At 40.3% G+C, this 18,345-nt stretch overlaps 1 protein-coding gene across 5 annotated transcripts in view; it reads left to right on the forward strand.

The window, feature by feature from the left end:
- The window catches only part of STARD13 (StAR related lipid transfer domain containing 13), a gene marked incomplete at both ends in the record, with an annotated part of 396,567 nt that overhangs the window by 305,790 nt on the left and 72,432 nt on the right, over window positions 1-18,345 (forward strand). For all 5 annotated transcript variants that reach the window (XM_079721597.1, XM_079721596.1, XM_079721594.1 and 2 more), the window contains 2 exons: window positions 4,517-4,588; window positions 7,364-7,445. In XM_079721597.1, coding sequence (XP_079577723.1) covers window positions 4,517-4,588; window positions 7,364-7,445 — 154 coding nt within the window. The remainder of the gene's footprint in view (window positions 1-4,516; window positions 4,589-7,363; window positions 7,446-18,345) is intronic.

Here is an 18,345-nt window from a genome sequence, read left to right on the forward strand (position 1 = left end):
TGAGGCCCTCTGGAGCCTGGTCCACCTGACTGTACAAACATCGGGTGATATTTCCTTAAAGAAACAGCTTGTAAATCTCTTTTAGCTCAATAGACTTCCAGCCTTCTCCACAATCAGACTGTGTTGATGAAGGCCTACTGAACCGTTTCCTCTTGGCTACCTTGATGTTGTCAGCTCAATTGGCAGTATTCAATAATTAGGTATTTAAAAAATAAGCATCATTCTCAAAACAAAGTAAAATTTCCATTTTTACCAACAATACCATGATATGGGAAAATATTCACAATGTATTTTGTTATATGCAGAAAGTAGTCAACCAAAGATACTACCATCACTACCAGTTTGACAAATAACATATATTGAATTATGTTAACTAATGGGACAAGAGTTGACTTTTTTCTTTCATTGTGCCTTTCTGTATTTTTATAAGTTTTTAACACTGAGCACATGTAATTAAGAAACGTGATAATACTTTCTAAAACCAGTGTCACAGGCTATGGTAATTTCCACAGTGACTTCGTTCTCATGCCCTTTGATGTGCAGCCACTTGGGCATCCAATGAGACAGCCACCCTCAGCTGTGTCTGTCTCTGGACAGAGGTCCGATCATGGTCTAAGCATGTAGGAAAGGCAACTGAGGCAAAGTGAGTGACTTTCCCCCAAGTAGAATCACAGATATGTGATGGAAGAGCATGCCAAGTGCCAAACTATCTTCTTTATTTATCGATTGAAAAGGTTTGCTTGGCTTTTGTGCAGGCCAAGCTACCAATTGGAAAACTGAATATCTCCCTTTTCAACCAGTTGATTTCAGCCCCCAAACAACTGTTGACTTAATATCCCCAAACTCCTTGGTTTCCTTGGACTTAGGGGAATGGGTTCTCTTAAGGAGCTGGTCATCCATGTGGGTGGTGGTCATAGGGCCAAGGAATGTAGTTGGAGGGGACCAGGAGCGTCGGGCCCACCTAAACCATGTAGAAGAGGCTCTGTTATCCGAGCGAGCGGGGAAGGATGTTGGGCAAGCAAAAACAGATGCTCACTCTAGAGTAAAATGGAAATGATTTTTTTTTTTTTTTTTTTTTTTTTTTTTTTTTTTTGCGGTACGCGGGCCTCTCACTGTTGTGGTCTCTCCCGTTGCGGAGCACAGGCTCCGGATGCGCAGGCTCAGCGGCCATGGCTCACGGGCCCAGCCGCTCCGTGGCATATGGGATCCTCCCAGACCGGGGCACGAACCCGTATCCCCTGCATCGGCAGGCGGACTCTCAACCACTGCGCCACCAGGGAGGCCCGGAAATGATTTTTATATATAATAATTACAAAAATTCTATTGAAATCCAATCACATCCAGAGGCAAACAGACTGAATTTTCTCCAGTTACAATGTGGTAACCATGGTCGAGATCAGGAGGCCAGTCTGTCAAGGGCATTCTCTGGTTTCTCCCCACACTTAGGTTTGCTGCAGGAGACTTGCAGAAGGTTGGTGCTTTGCCTTTTAGCCCTGGAGATGCCACAGGGCCAGGTGTGGGTTGGAAATGGGGAACAAATAAAACTGTCAAAATGTGATTTGAATGGCCCTTAAAGCTTTTACATAATTTTGTGCTGGCTAAGCAAGAGCTCAGTGGAAAAGAGATTTTCACATTCTCCTCAAATGTCATTTAACTCTCATTATGTAGGCCTTGTGAAACATGACACTGGCAGTAATGATTCCTTCTTACTTCTCCAGGCATTTTGGCTGTTGCATGGGTAATACGCCCCCGGGAAAGCATTAGCATTTGGCTGACAGGTGTTAGTAGGGGCTGTGGGGAATCAGTAGGAATCGTAAGGCTCTTTTTATCTCCAACTCAACTTGATGGGCAAAGTCACGTTTGATAGTGGTTAATTGTGCTCCATTATTTTGTTTGTTTGCTTTGTCACTAGGTGGTTTTGCCCTTAAGAGTAAGGGGAATGTGTTTGGGAAACATTTCAGAAATAGAACAGCAAGTTGGGTGTGGGGAGTGGCTGGGATGTGGCTTCTTCTCATTTATTATTTACTCATTGCAGCTTTTGTTGTCTTTTGCCTGGGAGACTTAAAAACAAAATGCCAACCCATTTTAAAAAATCAGCTTATTTGAGAGTTTGATTTACCTGGGTTCTGGTTAAGATTTGATTATTTATGTTTATGTATGGGTAGAGTTTCAGTTCATTATCTAGGTTACTCTTATGAAAAAAACAAAACGAAGTTATCTAGGGAGCCTTTTAAATAAAATCTCCCAGGCTAGCCTGAGCCCTCTTCCACTGCCCACCCAGAGTCTTCGTTTCAAAGAGAGTCTTCCCATGAGGACCCCTGCTGCCCGCCTCTCCCCCAGCTCTCTGTCCTCTTACCACAGCTTCTGGTGGAGTGTCCGCTCCCTTACAGGCTACTCCCTGCTCCCCTTTGAGCTTGCTGTGTGGCAGAGCTCCTGCCTTCCAAGTCGCCCCCATTTCTTCTTCGTGGTCTGTCTCTCTGGGGCTCTCCTGCTTAACAGTACATTTCAATAATAGTAAAAGCAATAATAAAATAGAAAAAGGCATACTATTCATGTAGTTCACATAACAGAATTCTGTGCTCCTCTCTAAGACTTGCTGACTCATAACTGTTTAGAGCATGTCTAGAAATTAGGCATTTTCTCATCACTAGCCACTGTAGTATGTTGGAGAAGAAAGCAAATCTGAAGCTTGAAATTTTAGAAGGCAACAGCCTATCTTTGACTCGGGAGTGACTCACATTTTCTCCATGTTACAGTCAGAATGTGCATTTCCTACTTCCCCTGAAGTACTTGTGCAGTTATCAAAGTGGAATCCTTCACATAAGGACTCTCAAATGAGAACTAAATAAAACTTTAGAGATGTACAATAATTGCCCTTTGTACCTTCCAAAGGGAAAACCCAAGTTAGCCAATACAGTACAATCCAGCCAATTCATTTTGAACTGCACTTGTGGGTCTCACCCCTCCTCATAGAAATGCTTTTACATCCAGCTTGGTGCCCCAGATATTTCTGAATGATGTGTACAAGGCAGGAAGGAGACCTATTAGGTCTGTGCTGGTAGTAAGTATGTAACAAAACCCTCATGTCAGAGAAAAAACCCAAGATTTAGAAATCATCAGTCTCTGGAATGACAATGGATTAGGGGATGCCAAAAAAAGCAGGGACTCTGGGACAGGGGCCACCACAGGCCCTGTTTCCCTGGATTTAATAACATATCTCAACCCATACCCAACCAGATCAGTGGGACAGGGCTCTAGGCTTTTGCTCTTCCCTTTGGAGCCTGTGGATGTTCTGACCTTTGGTCTGTTTTCCTAACATAGACCAGATAGCTCTGTCACATTGAACATTATGCTGCAAAGACACTGAGCTTTCAACATAGGTTGCAGTCTCTGGCCCACTGCTGATGCTAGCGTGGATCGTTTTTATGAAGTGATCCCAAGAACACCTGGTACTCTCCAACTTTGGCTACAGGGGAAAACGAACGTCAGAGTAAATGGAAATACAATGACCTGACCGGGCTCCCTCCCAACAGCAGAGGAAGAGGCCTGGGTAGAGACCTGTTATAATCGGCTGTTTAATTTTGTTTGGAGAAACTGGACTTTTGACAGATGAACTTCTTTTCCCCTGCATTCATATTTATCTAACAGAGTTGTGGTTGGGAAATGATCCAGGATTCACGAGGTTGAAAAGTGACCTGGTTCACATACTGTAGACTCTCCCCATCTCCCTCCCAAGTTCTCCAGGCAGGTGGTCCTGTGCACTCTTGGTATGTCCACACCAAAATTGGTCACCCAAAGGACATATCAACCTCTTGGGGTTGGCCCTCAGAGATTCTAGCAGCCCCATCAAACACATGTCTCAATTCCAGATAACCAGCTTTACTGTTCCATGCTGCACTCTGCAGCTTGAAAATCATTAGAATGTGCTTGATGAATGCACATCTTATTACAAGGCATTTGGAATTAAAGCCATTAGGAAAATTAAAGAAATAGTAAAACATTGGATTTTTGTTAATACCTTTCTTCATGAGAAAAAACATTTTCACAAACTGCCCAGTTGTATTCGTTCTTTCATTATCCCCAGAGTAAAAGAATAAAGGAATGTCGAATAAATAGTCTTAGCTTTATCTTTGAAAGTTTAAAACAATTTATTAAAAAAAAATCATAAGGAAGTTTTTCCGCCTCCTCCTTCATCCCCTGGTTCCCTAGTGTATAAATAAGACATTTTTCCCTCCCTGAAACCCAGCCTTTGTGTTCTGTAGTCTGTGGTTTTGCTATTATCCAAACACTTATGGATCAACATTGAAGACAATCTTAGTAGACACATACCAAGTACCTTTGTTATACCTGCTCACTTTATACCCATTTCTGGGTAGGTTACTTACACAGACTTACCTGAGAACAATTTTGCTTTGTAATAACATGCACAGTGCTCACCAGTTCCTCATTGATTGCCGAGGTCGAGACCAGTGGGTGGCCATTGGACATACACATTTCCCTTTGTTGTATTTTTCAGAAATTGAGGCCAAGGAAGCATGTGACTGGCTCCGTGCTGCCGGGTTTCCGCAGTACGCTCAGTTATATGAAGGTAAGTTGGGCTTGTCTTCTCTCTTTATAAAGAGAATAAATTCAAAATATGTCCTGTGGTGTGTTTTGACTTCCAAATCTTTCTTAACCATTTTTTCTCCTTGCTTTCTCCTTGCCTCCACCTTTGCAATGCCCAGGGCTTATACTGATGCCAGTGTAGGAGTGAGGCTTGCTTCCCTCCCTGCTTCTCCCTTCTTTACTTTTCACTTTGCTCTTTCTACTTCTCATCTCTACCGCCGATCCCAGCTCTGCCTTTTCCTTCCAGTGTTCTGCCATCAGCAGCTTTTCTGCACTTCCTTCCTTATCCTTTTCCGTGCTTTTTTGTCACTCTCTGTTTTCTTGGAAGTACAATAAATGAATTGTTGATACATTTCCTAGAAATCACAAAACTAATTTATCTTGAGGCTTTTCTTGAGTTCTGTTTACTTAACCTGAAAATGCTTAAGATGTAACATGGATCGGATGTTATTTTTCAGGGTTTTAAGTAAGGTGCTTCTATTGCCAGCATCATACTTACTTCCATTGATGTTTTGACCGTTAATAAACTTACTCACCTTTATCTTACTGATACCTAAAATTATAACCAAAGCATCTGCTTCCTGGATAGTCGTATAGTGAATTAGTCAGGATCCCAGCAGTAAGCAGATGGCCTACTCAAGACAATCTGAGGGGGATTTATTTCTAAAAGTGTTCATTACAAAGATGTGGGCAGGGCATAGGAAACCATGAGGAACAGTCCAGGAGCCCAGAGCTCGTAGCAGCAGAGCTGTCACTACCCTAGGCCCAAAGCCATAAATGGAGGGAGAGGGTGCCAGAACCCAGAAGGAGAGAAGATCTCAGAGCAGGCCCTAGGAGTGGAGGACACAGCTGGTGATGGCAGCCTCCCCTGGAGACAACCAGGAGAGTGAATGCCCTGACCTCACACTCCTCCCTCCCTCCCTCTCCAGCCAGGGCTTCCCATTGGCCAAACACAAAAGGAAGCAGAGGACATGGATCCCCTTGAATGCCATCCACAGCTGATCCTGGGGCACAAAGCGGTTTACAGAAAAGTGGAGAGTGAATCTTCAGGGGTAAACTGAACACATGTAATACACTAGACAGTGTAGACTTCTGTTCCTGATGACGTGAAATTCATGTAGGATGGAAAGAATCAACAAAATTAACCTTTACTCACTGGTGAATCTCATCTATTCACCTAGAAGCTCAGTTTTATATTAAAAAAAAACAAAACAAACAAAAAACCTTCTACTTCTCTCACTTAAATTCTGAATGTGCTGTGAAGTCTAAAGTCTCTGATAAAAGCTTTCAAAAAACCATAGCCTTTTAGACAAGGAGGAGGGTCTTACAGTTTTGGTCTAAGCAGCTGCTATTCCCCCACCCCCACCAGCAATGCACTGATTATGAGAGACCCAAAAAGGTTAAGTGACTTTTACAAGATTATAAAGTGGAAGAGTCAGAATGCTCCTTCATGAGATAGATTTTCTACTGTATTGTGCACTCAAAATACTATGCAATTTAAATGTGAAGAGTCTATAAATGACTAAGAAGTAAAGATATCTCATAAGTGAGATGGACTTGTCAGATTGTGTTTAAGCCACATGCATTTAATGGATGTAATAAGAATAAGAACAAATACTTTTATAGAGCTTACTATATGCCAGCTACTGTTCAAAGCACTGTACATGTACTATTCATTTAATATTCACAACACCATAGGGGAGGTATTATAATGATCATCATCCCCATTTTACAGATGAGGAAACAGAGTCCCAGAGGAGGTTAAGTGATTTGCCCACAGTCTACAGCTAGTGAGTAGCAGAGCCACGACTTAAAGCCAGAGCAGCTGGGCTTCCATGTCTGTGTTCCTCATGACTACACATTAACTCCCTCTCTAGCAGAATGAGACAGTCTACATTCAGGCACCGTCCGGAATTCACTCTGGAATTCACTTTTTTTCACCAGAAGAGGAATTGTTTCTCTTTTCTATTTGCAGTAAGAAAATTGTTACCCTTAGATTTATTATGATTGGCAAATGTCAAATATAAGATGAGAAAGAGAAAGAATGGTAGGATGATGATAATGGACCAACATTGATGGTTAGATTTGGCCATGGACTTTATTCCAATGATCTCCAGATTTTTACCTCCACAAATGAGGTACCTAAAGTTAACACTGTGACCTGAGCATTGCCCATGACCTCCAAATCTGGCATGAGTAGTCTGTGGGAGAAAAGTTACAATGTTGGAATTTCTCATTTTTTATTGGATAGAATCAGTTGTTTGAGTATTTTGCTGATACTCCAAAGTGACTCAAGATTTTGCGACAAAGTAAAATACTTGAGGCCATTGAGCTTCTGGTATTTTCCTTTCTGAAGGAAAAAAAAAAATCTGCCAAACTAAGTATTTCATGAACTGATCAGGACAGAAGTCAGCAACCTCCACCTTAGGTGGATGGTGAGAGTGGGAGAGTTCTCCATACAGGCAAAAGTCGGTGATAGTGATGAGCTATAAAACTGCAGGCACTTGGTATGCAGTCCTATCCAAGGTCAAACACTTGGTTATTTTCATATTTCACACTTTTTTGTATTCTTAAAAGCATTTATTGGGATAAAAGTAAAACTTTCTGCTCTCTAAACATTACCAACACACCTGTCAATGGGGAATAACTGCTGTTAAGATCAGCCATGAGTACAGAAACATGGTGGCCTGAAGATATTGGTGCCCATTCAGATAAAACAAGGCGCATAAACTCCTTTGTCTCTCTTTGTCTCTTTCAGACTCACAATTTCCCATCAACATTGTGGCTGTCAAGAACGATCATGATTTTCTTGAAAAAGACCTTGTAGAACCTCTTTACAGGTAAATCATGTGAAGTATTTTTGTTTCTTTTGATTGTTCAGTGTCTAATAGTTATCACTATATTGAGGGGTGAGTTCAACAACAATTCAGTAAGTACTTATTGAGTACCTACTGTATGCCAGGCATGGGTCCAGGCTATAAGTGTATTATGGTGACCATGATCAGTCCCTGGTTTCATGGAGCTTAAATCCTAGTAGGAAGCTTCAGACAATAGATTGGGAAAAAGAGAGAGTGAGAGAGAGAAAAAGGGGGAGAAGGAGAGATTATCTCAGAGAGTGTTAAGCTATGTTAAAAAAGTAAAACAAACTGAGGCTATAGACAGTGATGGGGTGTGGGTGGGTTAGTGGGAGAAGGCATTGTGGGGGACCAGAGAATGAGTGGTCAGGGAGGGCCCTGTAGAGCTCCATGAGTATGTCAAACTCAGCTGTATTTTTTGCAAAGACAAATGATTATATCAGCAAACTAGAATATGTAAGCTCAAGTAATTATATCTGCAACCTGAAGTATTTAAGCCTTCACTATGTGATGATATAAGGAGACAAAGTTGTATAGATGAATAACTCCCTCCCCTCAGAGAATGTCTAATCTGGTTGGAGAAATCTAACTGAAGAAATGAAGCATACATGAACAAATAAAATAATTATAATTTGAATAATAATAAAAGATGCCAATGTAATCAATATCTCTGAATAATTAAATGTGCATGAGAGGTTCTATGTGTCTGTAGGAATTTGAAGTTTCCTAACTAAAGCCCTGGCGAGAGGTCAGAGCTGGAAATAAATATTAGTTACAGGAGGTGAGTCATTTTTCCAAGGCTACAGAGCTAGTTATGGGCTAAACTGACTTTAAAACTGCAGTCCTCATAACTTGCAGTCCAACATTTTTTTCTCTTACATTCTGCATTTGACATAGAAAAGATGGTAGTTTAGAGACTTCCCTGGTGGCACAGTGGTTAAGAATCTGCCTGCCAATGCAGGGGACATGGGTTTGAGCCCTGGCGCAGTGGTTAAGGGTCCACCTGCCAATGCAGGGGACACGGGTTCGAGCCCTGGTCCAGGAAGACCCCACATGCTGCGGAGCAACTAAGCCCGTGCACCACAACTAATGAGCCTGTGCTCTAGAGAAAGCCTGTGCGCAGCAATGAAGACCCAACACAGCCAAAAAAAAAAAAAAGAGAAAAGAAAAGATAGTTTAAGAGGAAAGTAATGATGAGGAAAACTTTTGTCAAGATAAGGACACACCAATATATATTAGAATAGTATATAAATAATCATAGGCTTGCTGATTCTGTAGACATATATATTTCTGCGTTCATAAGCTGGTTACTCTGTGATTCCTATATGAAGATAGATTTGCGTTAAGGAATGATCTCTGAATGTTGAAGGAAAGCATTACTGTGGGTTTACTTAAGTGGGTAGAAGAGTAAAGAGCTCTTTAAATCACAAATTGCAGGAACTGGCTATTTGGACTCAAAAACAAACAAGCACAAAATGCCATTTGTGAGCGTTTACGAGAAGAATGGGTAGTTTGGTTGTAATTCTTTTTTTTTTATATATATAAATTTATTTTATTTTATTTTTGGCTGCACTGGGTCTTCGTTGCTGCATGCGGGCTTTCTCTAGTTGCAGCGAGTGGGGGCTACTCCTTGTTGCAGTGCACGGTCTTCTCATTGCGGTGGCTTCTCTTGTTGCGGAGCATGGGCTCTAGGTGCACGGTCTTCAGTAGACACGGCACGCGGTCTCAGTAGTTGCCACTCAAGGGCTCTAGAGCGCAGGCTTAATAGTTGTGGCACACAGGCTTAGTTGCTCCGCAGCATGTGGGATCTTCCCGGACCAGGGCTCGAACCTGTGTCCCCTGCATTGGCAGGCGGATTCTTAACCACTGCGCCACCAGGGAAGTCCTGGTTGTAATTCTTTAAAGACAATGAACTGGAAAAGCAATGTTTTCTCCTCAGCATGTCTGATGCACACCAAGGCTTCATCCAACTCAGAACTATTCCACCACCACCTCACCCTGAGTTTTCCCTCTTAGTTTTTTTTTTTTTTTTTGCGATACACGGGCCTCTCACCGCTGCGGCCTCTCCCGCCGCGGAGCACAGGCTCCGGACGCACGGGTCCAGCGGCCACGGCCCACGGGCCCAGCCGCCCCGCGGCACGCGGGATCCTCCCAGACCAGGGCACGAACCCGCGCCCCCTGCATTGGCAGGTGGACTCCCAACCACTGCGCCACCAGGGAAGCCCTCCCTCTTAGTTTTAACCAAGAGTATTTTTACTAGTAAGCTGGCATTTTTTAAAAGAAATAATTTTTATTGTTAATTGTATTATATTACATTATCTTTTTCCCAATTGAATTTTCTTGCATACTCATAGATCTTTGATTCTCCAATCATGCCTTTTGTTGTTTTTTCCCCCAGTTTTATTGAGATGTAATTGACATACAGCACTGTATACATTTAAAGTGTACAGCATAATGGTTAGACTTACATAATCACGAAATGTTTACCACAATAGGTTTAGTGAGCATTCACCATCTCATATAGATACAACATTAAAGAAATAGGAAAAAAAATTTTTCCTTGTGATGAGAACTCTTACGATTTACTCTCAACAATGTTCAGATATATGACACATACAGCAGTATTAATTATCTTTATCATTTTGTACATTACATCTCTACTACTTATTTATCTTATAACTGGAAGTTTGTACCTTTTGATCACCTTCATCCAGTGCCCCCTCCCCCCACCTCAGGTAGCCACAGATCTGATCTGTTTTCTGTAAGTTTGTTTGTTTTTGAAGTATAATTGACCTACAACTCTATGTTAGTTCCTGGTATATAACATAGTGATTCTATATTTCTATACATTTCAAAATGATCATCACAGTAAGTTTGGTTGTCATCTATCGCCATACAGAGATATTACATAATTATGGACTATATTCCCCATACTGTACATTTTATACCTGTGACTCATAATTCTGTAAATGAAGATTTGTACCCCTTACTCTCCCTTACCTATTTCTCTCCTCCCTCCACCCCCCTCCCATCTGGCTACCACCTATTTGTTTTCTGTATCTATGACTCTGTTTCTGTTTAGATATATTTGCTTATTTTGTTTTTTAGGTTCCATATATAAGTGAAATCATCCCAGTTGAATTTTTAAATCTATATTTTCTTTAAGTCAAGGTGTTCTGTATATTTATAAAGCAAAATTCACTATTTTCAGTGTACATTTCTTTGAGTTTTGATAAATGCCTACAGTCATGTAACCACCACCACAACCAAGATATAGAACAGCTCCATCACCTAAAAAAATTCCCTGGTTCACCTTTGTCATCAACCTACTCTCAACCCTTGGCAACCACTGATCTGGTTCTTGTACCCATAGTTTTGCCTTTTCCAGAATGCTATATAAGTGAAATCAAACAGTATGTAGCCTTTTGATTCTGCCTTTGTTTCACTAATGCACCTAAGATTCATCCGTGTTGCGTGTATCAATCAATATAATTGCTCAGTAGTATTCCATTGTGTGGATATACTACAATTTGTCTATCCATTCACCAGATGAAGAACATTGGAGTTGTTTCCACTTTGGGTGGCTGTAACACCCCTATAAACATTCATATTCAAGTTTTTGTGTGTACATAAGTTTTCATTTCTTTTGGGTAAGTTCCTAGGAATGGGACTGTGGGGTGCATATGATAAGTATATTTGAACTTTATAAGAGACCACCAAACATTTCCAAAGTGACCATACCATTTTGTATTACCACCAACGATGTATGAGCGTTCCAGTTGCTCCACATCTTTGTTGGTACTTGGTGTTGTCAGTTTTTGTTTTGTTTTGTCTTTAACCATTCTAATAGGTGTCTAGTGTTTCTCATTGTGATTTAAATTTGTATGTCCTTAATGAGTAATGACATTGAATGTCTTTTCATGTGCTTATTTGCCATTCATATATCTTCTCTAGTAAAGTGTCTGTTTGAGTCTTTTGCCTATTTTTAAAATTTGGTTGTTTGTTTTCTTATTGAGTTTTTATATTTTCTGCCAGTCTGTAGCTTATTTTTTCAATCTCTTAACAATGTCCTTCACAGAAGTTTTGAATTTTATTGGAGTCCAGTTTATCTTTTTTTTTCATGTTTTTTATGTCACACCTAAGAAATTTTGCCTAACGTAAGGTCACTATTTTCTCCTTTGTTTTTCTTCTGGAAATTTCAGTTTTATGTTTTATGTGTAAGTTGATGATCCATTTCAAGTAAATTTTTTAGAAGGTAAAAAGTATGGCTCAAGATTCATTTTTTGCTTATCAATATCCCATTGGTTGACCACCATGTTGAAAGACTATACTTTCTTCATTGAATTGACTTTGCACTTACATTGTAAATCAATTGACCACATATGCATGAGTCTATTTCTAGACTCTCTATTCTGTTCAGTTTATCTATGTGTCTATTCTTTCATCAATATGGCACTTGATTACTTAGCTTTGTGTATGTCTTGGAATCCAGTAGTGTGTGTCCTCCAACTTTGTTCTTCTTTGCCAGGATAGTTTTGGCTATTTTAGTTCCCCTGCCTTTCCATATAAATTTAAAAACAGCTTGTTGATATCAGTTTTTAAAATCCTACTGGAGTATTGATTTGGATTGTGTTGACTCTATAGATCAGTTAGGGAAGAATTGATATCTTAACAGTAACAAGACTTCTGATTCATAAACATGGTACATGTCTCCATTTAGGTCTCTTTTGATTTTTTTTTTTTTTAAGCCTAACTTGTAGTTTTCAGCATATGGGTAATACGCGTACTTGAAAGTACTTAAGAATTTCATGTTTTGGGGCTTCCCTGGTGGCGCAGTGGTTGAGAGTCCGCCTGCCGATGCAGGGGACACGGGTTCGTGCCCCGGTCCGGGAAGATCCCACATGCCGTGGAGCGGCTGGGCCCGTGAGCCATGGCCGCTGAGCCTGTGCGTCCGGAGCCTGTGCTCCGCAACGGGAGAGGTCACGACAGTGAGAGGCCCGCGTACCGCAAAAAAAAAAAAAAAAAAGAATTTCATGTTTTGTGGTGCTATTCTAAATAGTACTGTTTTTTATTGTTTCAGGCTCCAATTGTTCATTGCTAGTATTTTGGGTTTTTTGGGATATTGTTCATTTGCATCCTACAGTCTTTCTACACTTACTCATTAGTTCTAGTAGCTTACGCATAGACTTTTAAAATATAAATCAAGGATTACATTGTAAACCGAGAATAAAAATTTCATTCTATATTTTAAAATCAGGATTGTAGGAGCAAACCGCTTCTGATTGTGCAGTTCTATTCATTGGATGACATATGTGTCTGAGTGGGTCAAGCTTTGAATCTCAAACACATGGGTGGTAAATCTTTATCTACTCACTGCTGCATGTGATCTAAGGTGCCTTGACTAAGTTTTGGACTTATCCATCCAAGTCGACTTTAAAAAAAAAAAAAAAAACTTTCAGCCATGATATAGATTAGCCAGTATAGAAATCATTTCAAGATAAAAAGTTCTGCATAATAAGGTAGTGTCAGCCAGAAAAATTAGGAAGCCTTCTCTTGTAGAACCCATGACCCATCTCTGATTCAGCCCATAGCAGGATTCATACAGACGTACCCAAAAGACAGTACTGCATAAACATGTGGGAATGCAACAACGCCAGACACCACAGTGCTCTTGATAAGGGCTCAGCTTGTGTAAAATTGGTTAGAGTGGCAGGAGGTTGTTATCATTGGAATAATTCTTAGGACAGCTACGTCTCCAAAAATATTATGAAATAAGAAAAGCATTTGGCTGGAGGTATGTGAGCTGAGATTCTCAGGGCGCAGGAGCAGTGGGTAGAAGAGAGGCCAAAGGAGTAGTCACAGCGGGGTGATCAAAAGAAACAGGCAGGGTAGGTAGGCAGAGCTGGAGGTAGCTTGGCTGAAGGGAACACCCGTGGAATTTCTTTGCCTTCCTTATGAGTTCCTTCAAGACACAGATTTCCTGAAAGCAGGCTGAAGGAAGACTTCCAGCCTGAGGGCAGTGACAGCACTTTTCAAACTTTGAGATTGATGAGCAGTTAATTAGACACTCACCCACTCACATGGTATATTATGATTAATGCCTGGAGAGCAATAAGGGCTTGTGATTTTATTCGTTTGCTTCCTCGTGCACTGCAGACACAGTGATAGAGCTGGTCTCATGTTTTATTTTTAAAGCTTTGTGGGCTCTACATTTCTCATGCATATTTGAAATGCTGAGCTAATGCAGAATCCTAACGGGAATCATAGCCAGAGGGCACTTAGCTTCTGCCAGGTAGGCAAATGAAAACAAGAGAGCTGAAGGTCTCCTGTAAATGTCACCCACAAGAATTTTACTCACCTTTTTTTGTCTGGAAGTTTCTCTCCTGTGTGGACAATTAATATCCTGGGTCCCGATTTACATTTGGAGAGTTGTTGAGCAGTGTTAACTTTTCATTGGCTTGAAAAAATAGATTGTACTAAGGATGTCCGTGGCTGGGAGGACCGATGCCTGGCTGGGCATATGTGGATGTGTGGCTCTCATGTTCAGGTCTCAGAAACCAGACAGGTTTGCTGTCTTTAGTGAAGGTGTGACCCTCCAGAATGGTGACCATGCCTCACCATTGCTTCTGCAACTCTGACAGCACCAGTACACAGTAGCCGTCTGTAAATATTTGTTACTGCAAGTCAGAACAGTGCAGTCTCTGTTACTTAGCAACCGCAATTATAATTCTGTTTTGATGTGTTTTGATTGAATTTGTAATTGAAAAATAATTTCCCCTGTGAGTAATGAAAAGCTAATTGCAAGTCTAAGTACCTGGATGAGCTAAATGAAACTAACCATCTCAAAATGCAGGCATAGCCAAGGTATCACAATACCTTGCAAAGTTTGTCACCTTTAAGGCAAATTGCAGCAAATCAAAGCTCCTGAATGAGATTTTTAAGAAGTGGCATGTTCTATTAGCATTTTGGTTTGGGACATTTTCTCAGACTGCTAACATAGGGCCTTGATGCCCAAGATGATCTCTGAATTTCTAATTTAATGTTAGATCTGCCTAACTTATGTTGTTAATAAATAGTAACTAATCACAACATGTATAAAACAAGGGCATTCACCTTGTTCAGTACTGTTTTATGGAGATATGGAATTGATTAGGATTATAGTGCATCTGTCAGTGCCCTTTGAATTTAAAAGGACAACTAATGACAATGGATTATAATGTGGGATGAGGGAGAGGGTAAGAAAGAATGCTGACAAAAGTGATTTTTACAGCTTACCTCTACACACAAAGGCACATATTTGATTTGAGTTATTTAAGTAATATTATTCATTTTAAATAATGGTAATCTATGAAAATGGATAATATACTTTAAATTTTCACTTTAAGAATATCACAGAAAATGTACAATGTTATATATTGTGTTATGTCATATAATAATTTGTGACAATTACCTAGACTGAAACCATAGACAAATCATTGGGAGAAGGATATAGGTGGTTACATGATAATCATGGTCATTTTGAAATTCTGAATCTATAAATTAAATACAAATCCCAATAAGGGGTGATTTCATTTCTTTAGAACACAAAGTGCCCACCAAGCATGGCTCTAAGTATCGTACAAATATTTACTCATTTAGTTCTCATAACAACCCTATAAGATAGGCTCTAACATCATTCCCATTTTACAGATGAGGAAACAGAGGCACAGAGGTATGAAATAACTTGTCGATTTACAGTTAGTAAATAGCACTGCTAGGATTCAAAGCCACACAGGCTGCTTCTGGAGTTTCCAAAGAGAGCTTAGGTCTTTTTGTGAAACACAATTTGGAGTGTTTTTCATGTCCTCCTTTAAAGGTAATTCTTCCCAAGATGTTTTATGTTGCCTTGTGATTTTCTGAATTTAACTTGTAAGTCCCAAGGTTAGAAATTCTCATTGCATTTGTGCCTTCATGGACCTCAACTGTAAAAACATAATCATATTAAAGTAAGAGTTTAAAGCACACTTTGTTCTTTTGTGAAGAGTTTAGAACCGATTTACTGTTGGAGAGTAGCGGTACTTTGTCAACTGTTCCTTCAATTCATTTCATCAAGGCTGTCTCTTGAGGGCCTTACTTTACTATGGAGACAAATGAGACAGAATCCTCACCCTGAGATCTCAGGCTAATGCTGTGATTCTCAACCCGAGATGGGGCAGCAGTTTGCCCTGTCTCGAGGTCTGGGAACGTTTTTGCTTGTCACACCTGGGGTGATGCTACTGGCATCTAATGGGTGGGGCCAGAGATGCTGCTAACCTCCCACAATGCACAAGGTAGCACCCCCCCACAAGCAATTCTCTGTCCACAGATGCCCACGGTGCCTAGGTTGAGAAATGAGTAATGACTTACTTGGACAAATGATGTAATCACTGTAAGTACAGGATAGCTAAGGGGGAAAGGGCTTCAGAGACAGCTTCCTGGGAAAATGACCCTAAAATGCCAGTAGGAATTACCCAGACAAGAACGCATGAAATTTTGATGTGGTTATTTTCAACTTTCACTTTTGTTTTTATAACTAATTTAATGTGCAGGAAAGGCATCTTCATCCCCACCCCTACCTGCCACCACAAACCTCACCCCAAGGTAGCCTGTATAGAACGGGAACAGCCATGGAGTACAGACAAGTACAGACATGGAAGGGTCAAAGATAGGGGATTTCCCACATGAAAAACATTGATCTTTCTATATATTTTTTTAACATCTTTATTGGGGTATAACTGCTTTATATTGTTGTGTTAGATTCTGCTGTATAACAAAGTGAATCAGTTATACATATACATATATCCCCATATCCCCTCCCTCTTGTGTCTCCCTCCTACCCTCCCTATCCCACCCCTCTAGGTGGTCACAAAGCACCGAGCTGATCTCCCTGTGCTATGCGGCTGCTTCCCACTAGCTATCTATTTTACATTTGGTAGTGAATATATGTCCATGCCACTCTCTCACTTCGTCCCAGCTTACCCTTTCCCCTCCCCACGTCCTTAACTCCACTCTCTACGTCTGCATCTTTATTCCTGGCCTGCCCTAAGTTCTTCAAAGCATTTTTATTTTTTTAGATTCCATATATATGTGTTAGCATATGGTATTTGTTTTTCTCTTTCTGACTTACTTCACTCTGTATGACATACTCTAGGTCCATCCATCTCACTACAAATAACTCAATTTTGTTTCTCGTTATGGCTGAGTAATATTCCATTGTATATATGTGCCACATCTTCTTTATCCATTCATCTGTCGTTGGACACTTAGGTTGCTTCCATGTCCTGGCTATTGTAAATACTGCTGCAGTGAACACTGTGGTACATGACTCTGAGTTACGGTTTTCTCAGGGTATATGCCCAGTACTGGGATTGCTGGGTCGTATGGTAGTTCTATTTTTAGTTTTTTAAGGAACCTCCTACTGTTCTCCATAGTGGCTGTATCAATTTACATTCCCAGCAACAGTGTAGGAGGGTTCCCTTTTCTCCACACTCTCTCCAGCATTTATTGTTTGTGGATTTTTTAATGATGGCCATTCTGACCGGTGTGAGGTGACACCTCATTGTAGTTTTCTTTTGCATTTCTCTAATGATTAGTGATGTTGAGCATCCTTTCATGTATTTGTTGCCTATCTGTATATCTTCTCTGGAGAAATGTCTATTTAGGTCTTCTGCCCATTTTTGAATTGGGTTGTTTGTTTTTTTGATATTGAGCTGCATCAGCTGCTTGTATATTTTGGTGATTAATCCTCTGTCACTTGCTTCATTTGCAAATATCTTCTCCCATTCTGAGGGTTGTCTTGTTTCTGGTTTCTTTTGCTGTGCAAAACTTTTAAGGTTCACTAGGTCCCATTTGTTTATTTTTGTTTTTATTGCCATTTCTCTAGGAGGTGGGTCAAGAAGGATCTTGCTGTGATTTATGTCATAGAGTGTTCTGCCTATGTTTTCCTCTAAGAGTTTTATAGTGTCTGGCCTTACATTTAGGTCTCAAATCCATTTTGAGTTTATTTTTGTGTATGGTGTTAGGGAGTGTTCTAATTTCATTCTTTTACATGTAGCTGTCCAATTTCCCAGAACCACTTACTGAAGAGGCTGTCTTTTCTCCATTGTATATTCTTGCCTCCTTTATCAAAGATAAGGTGACCATATATACGTGGGTCTATCTCTGGGCTTTCTATCCTGTTCCATTGATCTATCTTTCTGTTTTTGTGCCAGTACCGTACTGTCTTGATTACTTTAGCTTTGTAGTGTAGTCTGAAGTTAGGAAGCCTGATTCCTCCAGCTACATTTTTCTTTCTCAAGATTGCTTTAGCTATTTGGGGTCTTTTGTGTTTCCATACAAATTGTGAAACTTTTTGTTCTAGTTTTGTGAAAAATGCCATTGGTAGTTTGATAGGGATTGCAGTGAATCTGTAGATTGCTTAGGGTAGTATAGTCATTTTCACAGTGTTGATTCTTCCAATCCAAGAACATGGTATATCTCTCCATCTGTTTGTATCATCTTAAATTACTTTCCTCAGTGTCTTATAGTTTTCTTCATACAGGTGTTTTGTCTCCTTAGGTAGGCTTATTCCTAGGTATTTTATTCTCTTTGTTGCAGTGGTACATGGGAGTGTTTCCTTAATTTCTCTTTCCGATTTTTCATCATTAGTGTATAGAAATGCAGCAGATTTCTATCCATTAATTTTGTATCCTGCAACTTTACCCAATTCATTAATTAGCTCTAGTAGTCTTCTGGTAGCATCTTTAGGATTCTCTATGTAGAGTATCATGTCATCTGCAAACAGTGACAGTTTTATTTCTTCTTTGCTGATTTAGATTCCTCTTAGTTCTTTTTTGTCTCTGATTGCCGTGGCTAAAAATTCCAAAGC

The sequence above is a fragment of the Hyperoodon ampullatus genome, assembly GCF_949752795.1.
Source record: "Hyperoodon ampullatus genome assembly, chromosome: 16".
In the NCBI taxonomy this organism is placed as follows: Eukaryota; Metazoa; Chordata; class Mammalia; order Artiodactyla; family Ziphiidae; genus Hyperoodon; species Hyperoodon ampullatus.